This window comes from Artibeus jamaicensis, unplaced genomic scaffold, assembly GCF_021234435.1.
Source record: "Artibeus jamaicensis isolate MK-2021 breed Jamaican fruit bat unplaced genomic scaffold, CSHL_Jam_final contig_327, whole genome shotgun sequence".
Classification (NCBI taxonomy): Eukaryota; Metazoa; Chordata; class Mammalia; order Chiroptera; family Phyllostomidae; genus Artibeus; species Artibeus jamaicensis.
Window position 1 is genome coordinate 6,719,979 of NW_026521772.1, and position 12,641 is coordinate 6,732,619.

General features: G+C 46.1%; 1 protein-coding gene across 14 annotated transcripts in view; it reads left to right on the forward strand.

Moving 5' to 3' along the window:
* Positions 1–12,641, forward strand: part of TSEN15 (tRNA splicing endonuclease subunit 15) — a 48,997-nt gene that overhangs the window by 8,092 nt on the left and 28,264 nt on the right. Inside the window, exons 4-5 of one of the 14 annotated variants that reach the window (XM_037145686.2) lie at positions 3,182–3,323; positions 3,830–5,120. The exons of 11 other annotated variants lie outside the window; for them this stretch is intronic. In XM_037145686.2, the coding sequence (XP_037001581.2) occupies positions 3,182–3,323; positions 3,830–3,850 (163 nt within the window). In that variant the 3' untranslated portion in view covers positions 3,851–5,120. Of the gene's footprint in view, positions 1–3,181; positions 3,324–3,829; positions 5,121–9,823; positions 12,334–12,641 lie in introns of those variants that run through there. 2 more of the 14 variants (XM_037145685.2, XM_053663703.1) reach the window with 2 other exon arrangements.

Here is a 12,641-nt window from a genome sequence, read left to right on the forward strand (position 1 = left end):
AGACAACGGCCTTGCTTTAAAAGTCTGTTACCAGTAGGCGGGGAGAGCCCGGAAGGTCTCTGTGGGACTTCGCACGTGTGCTCCGAGCACCAGAGGCAGGTCGACTGCTTTCGCGCGTTGTTACCAGAGGGTTCCCTGGTGTCCCTCCACCCCCGCCCCAGACCCTTCCCAGGCAGGACGTGCGGCTCAGAGATGGGAGGTTCCACTTCGTTTTGGGCGGTGGTTTCTCTCAACTCGGAAGACAAACCGGCTTTACAAGTCGGAGCTGATTTTCAGATGTTGGGGTTTCCCACACGGGTGTTCTGATGGAGTCGGAAAATGTTCTGCTGTTTATATCCAAGAACTCTGGAAACAAACATGAATGAGATGGAAATTTCTATCCTAAACTTCGGTACACGGGCTAGAATTTCCACACAGCTTACCTTAGGACACACACATGCACACTCACACACACATGTGCGCTCCGATTCAAACAAATGGAAGATTCGTGACAGTTCTCCCCAACGGTTTTTCCCTTCCATCTGTCTCCCGCCCTGTCGCGCTCCGCCAGTGAGGGGGTTAAAGAAGCTGACCTTTAACCTGAGAGTGCCACCGTGCCTTCACACTGCCCCTTCCCATCGGTGCTGAGTTGGGGTTTCTCACTGACACCTGTGCTTGCTTCATCTGATTCTCTCTGAAGTAAATCCCTGCCGTGACCAGGAATCGACCTGATTTTCATGCAATTTAACATGGGTAGAAATTGTTTTTCAAGGGGAGGGGGTGGGTAAGAACATATGTCCCAATTTGCAAGGTAGCAAACTGGTCTAGGCGCTGGATTGAGTGACTGCTGGACGGCTTGCAAAGCACTCTCATGTCCGCCCCTCACTGACCTTCCTGTGTGTGGACAGAGAGGTGCGTGGTCTTCGTGTTGCAGCACAAGTTCTTGAAAGAATTCCTCCATTGAATTGCCTTGGTACATTTATCAAAAATCAGCAGACAAGGCTCACGGCATATTGAAAACTAATAAATGTGACTGTTCACACAAAGGATGGGAGGGGGGATGGGCCACGAAGGAGGAGGAAGTGATATTGGAGACAACTTGAGGAAATGAAAGATACCAGAAATATTAAACATGTAGGTAAATATTAAATATTAAATTGTATGTGCTGACATTCTGATCCCTGAAGAGGATGGCATTAGGAGGCGGGGCCTTGGGGAGGTGCTCAAGTCATGAGGGCGGAGCCGTCAAAGGTGAGCCTAGCATTGGGGGTCCAAAGACCCCCGCAGAGATCCCCTGGCCCCCCCCATCCTGTGAGGACCCACAGGTCCTCACTTTTCCTGCTGCCGTGAAGCAGGAAAAAGGCGTCCACCAGAACACGGCCGCTGGGGCCTGGGTGTTGGACTTCTGGCCTCCAGAACCAGGAGAGGGACATTTCTGTTGCTCACCAGCTGTGGTCTCACAGCAGCCCAGAGGGACTAGGACTAACGCCGTCCTCTCTCTCCTTCCTCCTGCGATTCCCGTTACACAGGGGGCAGCTTGTTCGCTGGTGGCACCGGGGGCCTCTCGTGTTGTGTATTCTTATATTCATTTTTTCCTCTGTACTGACTTTAGGAGGTTATGACTGTTTTCAAGTTGCTAATCCTTTCTTCTGCCAAGTTTAGTCTATCCTTAAGTCTAGTAAGTACTTTAAAAATCTATATTTTAAAATTCTATCAAGTCCATTTTCTTTAGAATTTCCATTTTTTTGTGCTGAAATTTTTTGTCTTTTAGCCATTTTGTGTTTTTTCCCCTCAACACGATAACATATGTACAATAGCTATTTTAGAGCCCTTAGCTATTAAGCTTTAGCATTTCAGTTTTTCAATAACCTTACTTTTCTGAAGGCCTTTTTAGGTAGACTTTTGGCTCCTGGTTTTTAGGCACATTTTCCTGGGTCTTCACATAGCTTAGAACTTCCCACTGTGTGTCGGGCATGGTGTTCGAGGAAGAGAGTGGTGTGGCAGCCGCCTCGCCCAGAGCAGTGTCCCTCTCCTGCTGCTGGCAGGCGGGATGGAGACCCGGCTCAGGCAGGTGTCGGGTGGGGTCACAGCCGAGTCCAGCCTCGGTCCTCTCCGTTCTCTCCTTGTTTCAGATGTCTTGAGACAGGATCAGGCCTCTGTCTTCAGCAAGACTGACTAGAACTTGCTTGCTGGTTTCCAGACCTTTCTGTAGCTTGCATGCTGTTGCGTAAACGCAGCCAAGTGCCATGAGAGAGAGCTGGTGAATATGGAGCTGGTGAATATGGAATATGGAAAATTCCTGATATGGAATTTTACCCCCAAATTTCAATTTTTCTCTGTATTTTTCTCTTGGCTTTTATGATGTATCAGAATACATATTGAGAATGATAAAAATACCTATATTCAGATCGAATAATTCTAATACTTGGTAAAACCCAACAGATATTTAAAAAGGAGCAAATGCTTTTCACAGAAAGATGATTTTCACAGCTTATTTTATTATCACCTTCGCCTGGAAACCTGCAGTAGAATTGTTATATAGCCACTTAACAGTAGTAATTATGAACACAATCGGGGAAATATTTATTAGAGTCTATTTTTTAAAAAACTAACCTCAACCCCAGATTGTTTCACAGTAAGATACTGACTAGGAGAATCGGAACGGGGACACTCACGGCCCTTGGCCAGTTTCGACACGCTGCACGCTTCCTGCTGATGTCTAGTCTGCGGGTCCCGAAATCCAGTTTAACTCTCCAGTGGGAAGATCAGGAGAGAGGGGCACATACAAAAAAGAAGGGCTGCCCTGGCTGGTGTGGCTCAGGGGATTGGGTGCCGGCCTGCAAGCTGGAGAGCCACCAGTTCGATGCCCAGTCAGGGCACCTGCCTGCCTTGCAGGCCAGGTCCCCAGTAGGGGGCATGTGAGAGGCAACCACACATTGAGGTCTCTTTCTCTTTCTCTCTCCCTTACCCTCTCTCGATAAGTAAATAATTTTTATTTTTTTTAAGGAGAAGTGGCTGGTCCTTTCTAGGATTTTCTGTGTGAGAGATGACTTTAAATATTTCTATTTGGGTCTTCAGCATTTTCTTAGTCAGCATTATAGATATAATCATGCTGTTGCCTGCCTCTTCCCCAAGATTTCCCAGTGTTTGACCTTATTAATTGAGGGACTGTGAATCTTATATCTTGTGACTTTCTTTTCAGGATAAGGGAGATCTTGAAGGCGTCTCGAAAGTTGCAGGGTGACCCAGACTTGCCCATGTCCTTTACTTTGGCCATAGTGGAGTCGGATTCCACGGTCGTTTACTACAGACTTACCGATGGGTTTGTGCTGCCAGACCCTCAGGTCAGTGTTGGGGCCCCGGCAGTAAACAGAACCTGCGGCAGGGTCCGGCAGGGTCCTCACCGGATCGAGCCGTTCACAGGATGCCCTCTTCCTCTGCACTGTGAGGGTTCGGGAAAAGTCATGGCGCTCTTTTCATACCTCAGAAAGCTGCTACGTTTTGTTCAAAGTGACGTGTTCTTAGTTTCCGTGGAAATAATTTCCTTACAGAGAATTTCAGTTTCCCAGAGAACTTCCTGAAGTTGCGGTGCATTTTACTGTTTGATGAGTAACTGAGGTGGAGACAAGGCCAGTGATTTTTTAACCAAACAGCCACTTCCTTGGGTGTGTTAAATCGGTTGACGTTTTTACAGCCGTAGTTTTATAAAATGAATGTGCTCTGTACGACGTCTGTGCGTGTTTTGTTGGCGTGGTTAGGATACTCCCACGACGTATCTTTCTAGTCTTGCTTTGGAATTACGTTATCCTCTGGGACGCGTCCATCCTGATCTTTGTGTTTTATGTTGCAGAATATTTCCCTTAGAAGATGACGCCCATGCTTTGGGGCTACCTTTGGTCACATGAGATTGGATCTGAGACCCATTGACCTGCGTGATCTTTCATCTCCGAGACGGTCGGGGTGGACCCAGCTCGTCCCATCCCATAGTTTTCTCCTAAACCATAAAACTTTCCCCGATAGGAGAATTTTTTGTTGTTCAGAAATATGGGACAGTTGCTCTAAGACTTTCTTACCTGGAGTCAGCTCAGTTACGGTCATGCCGGTTTACGCCTTGGATGTTCTAAAAGGGGTGGAACTCGTGTTTCCTCCGGCGCCCCCACCCGCACCTGCCTCCCATCTGATGTGGCTCATCATTGAGCTGCCTGGCTGCCGCCTCGAGCCCTCTCAGCCCACTCAGTGCCTGTGGCCACTGCAGTGGCCGGAACGCCATTCATATCCACGGGGATAGCTTTGGTCCGCTGTCTCATCCCACAGGACGTAAAAAATTTCCCTCAGTTGTGTTTAATGTTGCAGCTACTGTTACTTTCCTCTCTGGTTTACTTTAGTGAAAACTGTAAATACATTTATCCAGAGGGTGAAGCTACGTGTCTGGATTAATAAGGAGCAGAGAAGGGTCACCCACAGAGTATCGAGCCTCCTTTCCCTCCTGTTACCACGGCCTTGGGAGACGAGAAGCGGGGGACAGGGTCAGCCTGAAAACGTCTCGACAAAGGGGACTCAGACATTCCACCTTTGTTGTTACATATTCCAGTCGAGTTGCCTAGAGTATAAAAAGTTATGTGCGCAAAGATGTTCTAAGTAACAATTATAACCCCAAATTATAAACCACTTAGAAATTTAGGACAGGGCTTAATAAACTCTTTCTGTGAAGGTCCAGAAAATAAATAGTTCAGGCTTTGTAAGTCACGTCATCTCTGTCACAGCTCGGCAACCCTGCAGTTCGCAGCACAGACGTAACACTAGACAGGACATGAACAAATGGGCAGGGATGGTTGTGTTCTAATAAAACTTTATTTACAAGTGCAGGCATATAGACACACAGCAAGTGACGCATTATGTATTCATTAAAAGTAAAGAATATAGTGAGCCTGAGAAAAGTAAAAGTAAAAAAGCAAGGTAGGAAAGTGTGAACGGGTGTGTTCATGGCTGTAACACACCCGACGTGTAATAAAACGATGACAGAATGAATCACTAACTGGTTATATAATAGGAAGGCAGGGTGGTAAAAGGATGACTTGGTTTTTCTTCAGTGTTTGTTTTCCTTTATTTGTATTTTATAATAAAAGTTTTTCTAAAAAATATTTTGAAATCTTTTAGTTACCTGTTATTGCACAATACTATATACACTTTGCAACTTAAAACAGCAGCTGTTTCAGATCTCAGAGTTGGGTCCCTCCTAAGGCTGCAGCCTCCCCCAGGGCTTGACCGCAGAAGGGCCTGCTTCCTCGCTCGCTAGTAGCAGCTTCCCGCTCCCTGGTGGCAGTTGGGCTGAGGGCCTCGGTCCCTAGGGCGCTGCTGGCAGAAGGCCACGCTCAGCTCGGCCGCATGGGCCTTGCCGGCACAGGTGGTTGCTTCCTCAAAGCCAGCAGGGAGTTTCTCAGCAAAACGAACCTCACGCTGTTACGTAACATGATCTTACACATCCTCCCAGCTCGGCCACATTCTGTTCGTTTAGAGTCAAGTCGTGGCTTATCACTGTAGAAGAACAAGAAGGAGAATGGAATCGGCCGAGGATAGGACTATTACAAAATGTTATGAAAGCATCTTTCTTGGTCTGTCCTAGCTCCTGACACTTCTTTAGATAACACTTGAATTTAACTTTTATTCCCAATGGAGGGTCCTAGGAGCCCTTTTGGCCCCCTCTGCCCCTAAAGAAAGCCCGAAGGCGCACTGATTGGTAACAGTGAATTTCTGTAACTCCAGCTGTCAATTTCCAGGTCTAAGAATTCTAAAGCAGTGTATGATTAATTCTTAGGGTTTCTCCCACCCGATTCCTTTTGAGGCTTTTCATCACAGTGCTGGAAAAGTGGTGCATTTTCAGAAAGAAATATAAAGCTTAATGAATGATGGATCAGATAACCCACCAGAAGTGTTCTGGGTCGACTGTGAAAGCTTTCTCACAACATTGTTACCACCGTCCGTCCTGGAATGTCTACTCTGTTCCAGGACGTCCCCTGTGTACTGGATCAGAGTTGTTCTGTCCAAAGCCAGCCAGACACCTGCTAATGGGAATAAAGGTCCAGAACAGTTTGGGAAGGGAGACAACTCAGCTGCCTGTATCTGTTTCATTAGTGAGAAACGAGCTAAAGTGATTTTTTGTGTGTGATCAAGTGATTTTATAATTGCATTTGCATTCATGTCTTTTTTATACATCTGCGTACCCCATTACCTTCTGCAGCAACAGGCATGTACACTAAGCTCTTAATAAATATTCGGTGAACGGATGCACGCTGCTCCTAGACTTGGTGAATTACATACACATTAAGTGATTGACTTTTTCCCTCAAGGCGAGCTAAAATCCATTTGGACAGCAGAGGGCGCTGCTAAATAAGCACAAATTTTTCAGACCAGGAGCCAATCGGTTTGAGAAGTAATGCTCTTGAAAATTTATGTTAAATCTATGGGAAATAGCATAAATAAAATGATAAATGTAAGTTTTATGTGCTCACACCTTCTTTCGTTCTGGCATGCCTCTAAAATTACACTCTCTGCTGTCATTAAATATGCGACTCAATTCATGCTTTCCTCAAAATGTAGCTCCTGTCTATGAAAATAAGCTTGTTTGGGGCAAGGGTGGGTGGCGTGGGCGTTTTTTTCTAGACTATGGCTTTGTTCATATTCATATGAAATGGTGCTTTTCATTCTTTTTTCCTTGGAAAAGCCTAATTTATTAAAGAAATCTCAAGAACAGATCACATAGCAGGAGACCCCAGCTCTGAAATGCTCACTGAACGGGCTGCACCCTAGTGGTGAAAGGCTGCAATTGCGGCTCTAACACCTCTGAACTCCTCCGTAGAAGGGGGCCCTCCCCAGGCTGGAGCAGGACAGGGGAAGGGCAGGCTCCGTAGTGCTGTCTTCGCCTTTGTTGTTTGGGTTTTTTAATTGTTGTTGAAGTACGGTTGTCGCCATTTTCCCGTCACCACCCCCGCGCCCCTCACCCCCACTACCACCCTCAATCCTTCCACCCTTTGTCCATGAGTCCTCTATACATGCTCCTTGACCACCCTCCCCCTGCCCCCCTCCCCCAACCCCTCTCCCCACCCCCATTGTCCCCCTTTCCCCTCCCCCTCTGGTGACTGTCAGTTCTTTTTTTTTTTTTTAACTTTTTTTATTGATAATGCCATTACATTTGCTCTATTCCCCCCTCCATTCCCCTCCACCCTGCATACCCCTCCCCCACCATTTCCCCCTTTAGTTCATGAACACGTGTCTCAAATTCTTTAGATTCTGTATTTCCCCTGCTATTCTTACCCTCCCCCTATGTATTTTCTATCTACTGTCTATGCTACTTATTTTCTGTACCTTCTCCCCCCTTCCCCTCCTCCCACTCCCCTGTTGCTAACCCTCCATGAGATCTTCATTTCTATGGTTCTGCTCCTGATCTAGCTGTCCTCTTAGTTTGCTTTTGTTTTAGGTGTGGTTCTTAATAACTGTGAGTTTGCTGTCCTTTCACTGTTCATTTTTTTTATCTTTTTCTTAGGTAAGTCCCTTTAATATTTCATATAATAAGGGCTTGGTGATGATGAACTCCTTGAATTTGGTCTTATCTGAGAGGCACTTTATCTGTCCTTCCATTCTAAATGAAAGTTTTGCTGGGTAGAGCAATCTTGGTTGTAGATCTTTGGTTTTCATGACTTGGAATACCTCTTTCCAGCCCCTTCTTGCCTGTAAGGTCTCTTTTGAGAAATCAGCTGACAGTCTGATGGGAACTCCTTTGTAGGTGACTGTCCCCTTAGCTCTTGCTGCTTCTAGGATTCTCTCCTTCATTTTAATCTTGGCTAATGTAATTATGATGTGCCTTGGTGTGTTCCTTCTTGGGTCCAACTTCTTTGGGACTCTCTGAGCTTCCTGGATTTCTTGGAAGTCTATTTCCTTTGCCATCTTGGGGAAATTCTCCTTTATTATTTGTTCAAATAATTTTTCCACTGGGGCTGTGCCTTTCCCCCCTTGGGCCCTATTATGGGGGTTGGGGTGTTTCTCTTAGTCAACTTTTCGGCTCGGCTTCGTTTTTATTTTTTCGGCGTCTTTTTATATTTAGTAACTGGTGGCTGTGCCTTTCCCCCTTCTGGTACCCCTATAATTCGGATGTTGGAACGTTTAAAGATGTCCTGGAGGTTCCTAAGCTTCTCCTCATTTTTCTGAATTCTTATTTCTTCATTCCTTTCTGTTTGATCATTTTTTTCTTCCTTCTGGTCCACTCCCTTGATTTGAGTCCCAATTTTCTTTCCATTACTATTGGTATCCTTTGTATCACCATTCATTTCAATTAGTTTAGCTTCCATATGTTTCTCTAATTTGTGACTAAAATCCACCAGTTCTGTAAGGATCCTGATAACCAGTGTTTTGAACTGTGCATCTGAAAGACTGGCTATTTCTTCATCACTTAGATCTATCGGTTCTGGGGCTCTGAGTTGTCCTAGAGCCATTTTTGGTCTATTCGTGCTGTTAAGTGAGCGGAGCGAAGCCTTAGTTGTTTACCAGGACGGGGAGACCCAGGTCGCTGGTTTGTGACGCTGTGTGTGGGGGCGTGGTCAGAGAGGGAGCAATGGCGGTCCTCTCCGCTAGCCCAGCCCGTCCAGTCACTCCACACATCTCGGGCTTGTTTATCCAATCGGAATTGTGCGAGCCTGCTGCCCAACGCCGGCTTCCCTTCTCACTGGTTTCTCCGCAGGTAAATGCGTGCGACCGACCCACCGCGCCTCTTTCCTGTGCGCTCTGGCAGCCAGCTCGCTCGCAATCAGCGCCCTCGGTTGCCTGCGCGCACCGCGCACCACCCCGGGAATTTTTTCTTGCTAACCTGCTCCGCTGCTGGCCTCTCTCCTCGTACTGGTCCAGCTGAGTATCTAGTTGGTCCAGCTGAGTATCTAGTTGTCCTTTGGACTCCGTATTGTCGATTTTCCGTGTGGCTTGGTTGTGACTGCTGTTAAAAATAGTTGTTCTTAGATTTGGTTGTGCACAGAGGCAAGATGGTTCCTCCACCTACGTTTCCATCTTGGCGGAAGTCCAGTTTGTTCTTTATTTCAGTGCCTCGGGTTATATTTTGACAATTATATAGAGTTTTCTTTTTTTTTTAAAGATTTTATTTATTTATCTTTAGAGCGGAAGGGAAGGAGAGAGGGAGAGAAACATCAATGTATGGTTGCCTTTCATGGGTTCCCCGCTGGGAACTGGCCTGCAGGGAACCAGCCTGCAACCCCAGCATGTGCCCTGACTGGGAATTGAACCTTGAGTGTCTGGTTCGCAGGCCCGCGCTCAATCCACTGAGCTACACCAGCCAGGGCCGAGTTTTCTTATAATCAGCATTATATCACACAAAATCATAGCTTCTCAGGTTTTAAAGAATCTTAATAATTAGGCCAGTGGTTCCCATATGATTACCATGTAAATTTAAACATCATAAAATACATTTAAAAAAGGAAATGTTATTCGGAATCCCCAGCATTTTAACATATAGTATCATATAATTCCACCACAATATTTTCTTTCTTTTTTGTTAAAGGTGGTTTTATTTATTTATTTATTTATTTATTTATTTATTTATTTGAGTCCCTGGACGAGCCCTCTGCACTCAGTTCACGGTTCAATGAATCTGGATGAATCCAGTTCCCCCCCCAACCCCCCCCCCATGCCCCCCACCTGGGCCTCTCTGGAAGATGTGTTTTCATGAAAAACATTTGGGCAGTGGCACTTCGCAATTTTAGGCTATAAATAGAAAAGAATAGTAAACTCCAGCAAATCCGTGTGAAGTGTATGTTTTGAAAACTGAAACAGCTCTCTTCTTCAGTATGCCTGGGACCAAAGGACTTCGCCCAAACGGCCTGGGTTTCATCTTCTCTGTCGGAACGTTTCTGCTCTGAATTCCTCGCTGAGGTCACTTTTTCCACGGCAGCCCCCGCGGGAGGCCTTTCGCTGCCACAGCACAGCGCTCCTGCCCAAGTTCGGAGTTCTGCACAGAAGCTCTTTATACATCCGCCATGGTTCACCTTGACCGTGTACGTGTGCGGGATAATGTCGAAGCCTCTGAACAATGAATAGTACAATTTCCCCTTCTTCCAGGCCAGCCGCAGTCCGGTTCCTTACCACCCCCCTCCCTCAGCCTAAGCCTCTTAACGATCTGTGAGTAAGAACGGCTTGTGCTCCGTGAGGAAAGAGGTTGGGAAAATCGCAAGACTGACTGGGTGTTTAGGTGATACTAGAAAACTTCCTCCAAACCAATTTAACCAAAATCGAAGATTGGCTTTTTAAGTTTCAGGGTATTGAATGGAGGTAATATTAGGACATGTCTCATTAAAGCTCACGTCATTGATTTATTCCTCTTTAGACATTCATTGGGTGCCTCCTGTGTACTTAGATGACTGGTAAATGCTGGGGAGACAAGGATTAATGTGATAGGGACCTCTGGCCCCAGGAAACTCAGAGGCCAGTTACAGCTCTCCCTGGCCAACATCCCAAACCACGCTGTCCATCACCGTGAACACCATCTGTCCTGCGGTCTGTGAAGTTATACACTTTGCTTCGTGGTGAAGGGGTCGACAATTTTTGGCATGCTAAACAGTTTTGAAACAACCATATACATATTATTTGTCCCGAAGGACGGACTTTGAATAGGACGCAAAGGAACATTACGCTGTGCACCTCTCAAGGCAACTGGAGAGCATTCCAATGCAGTGTTACGTATACCTGCTGAATTCTAGTTCAGGAGCACTTTATTCACTGCCAAGTGCTTCAGTGCTCTTTATCTGGACTCTCACAACAGGGCTGGTGTTATTTACTCGTTACTGTGAATGTATGATTCTCATTTCGTGGATGGAGAAATTAGGGTACCCAGTGATTAAGCCATGGCTTTGTGTAGTAGCAAGCGAGTGGGTACTGAGGACCAGGACCAGTTCTCACACCTAGCGCACTGTGCTTTTCAGAAGACCACACTGCCTCTTTCTTATATGGTGCAGAGAAATATACTAATATGTGTCAAAGGGACTGAGAACGGAAAAATAACTACTTAGTGCTGGAGGGAGCTAGGATGTGATTTAGGGTTCAATCATATCCTCTTGTGCTCTAGAACAAATGTATCAAAATGTCAGGCTGTGTGTGGGTAACCTGGAAAATGATATTCACAGGCAATATACCTATGATGTCTTATTACAAAGAAGAAATACATTCATGCCCACATGCATACATAGGAAAACCTAAAACAAATTTAATGTTGAGCTCAGAAAGTTTCTCTGTTCGTTAGAGCTAAATTTTGTGCTGGCACAAAGTACACTCAGGGAACTCTTAAATGATGGTTTCACCCTGAGTGAGGAAGGGTGTTGCACCCTCAACATCCCCCAAATCTGCTTGCTATTGCTTGAAATCCTACCGTAATTCTACTTCTTAATCATGAAGATTCGATCCAAATTAATGACAAGCATAAGCCAGGCATGATGCTAAGATTTGGGGGAAACATAACCCCAAATATTTTATTAATAGAGTCAATAGATACAATTAAGTATAAGCATTTCTAAATGTTTATTCTGAATTTCTATATTTGCCTCATTGCAGACTGGTGGTGTTTCGTGGGTTGGCATTTGAATAGCAGACATCAGAGCTCTGATGACAAGTGCTGACAGCCTGAGCCCTGACAGTAACCCAGGGACATTAGTCAGGATGGGCGAGATTATGATGCAGTAACAACCAGGACATTAGCTTAACAGACGATTGTTTCTTGCTCACATAGACCTGGAGTCCTTACTCTGGGTGTCAGGTCAACCAAGGCTCTGCCTTCCAGAATGTTGTTGGTTCCAGTGGCAGGTAGAAGAAAGTACTGTAGTGTCTGCAACAAAATGCTTCCTCCAGAAGCGACATATGACATCCTTGCCCAAATGTTACCGGCCAAAACAAGTCACATGGCTGGCCATGATCAACTTCAGGAGGGAAAAAAAGTGAATTCAGCCTTGTTCCCAGGTGAGGAGAAGGAATAGTCAGAGAACAGCATTTGCAGGTAATGGGGAAGAGTGGAGAGACAGCATGGAGGCGGATTTATAAACTGATTAGCTGTGGGAACAGAGAAGGAGGACGAGTTAAACCGCAAACTCTGCTGAGTCGCTTTAAGCGAATGCATTTCTGGTTGCAATGGGAAGACAGTGAGAGGACTTTGCAAGGATAGGCACAGAGCCGCCGAGGTGGTCAATGGGCCAACCTAGGGGCTGGGGAGGAGAGGAGGGTTTGGAAGCCAGACTTGTGCCCACCTTTCTGCTCAGGCTCAGAAGGGAGATCTTCTCTGTGTCAGGAGCCTGGGATCGCTGGAGACCTTACTCCTCTCTCTCCAGTTGCATCCTGGGCCGTATGCTCAGTACGTTGTCCTGGTCTTTACTTCCTATGAATGGAACAAAGAAAGCACTTTTTAAAATTTTGTTTAATTATTGTTCGAGTACAGTTTTCTTTTACTCCCATCCCAGCCCCCCCCACCCAGTGCTCCCCACCTCCTTCCCAAAGAAAGCACTTGTGCCCGCAGCGGAGAGGGTGTAGCTGGGCCCTGCCAGAATATTTCTGAAAGAAGCCGGTTAAACGTGGATGTGCCCATGGGCCTGGATTTGTGAGGGACCCGAGGCTTCTTTCCCGGG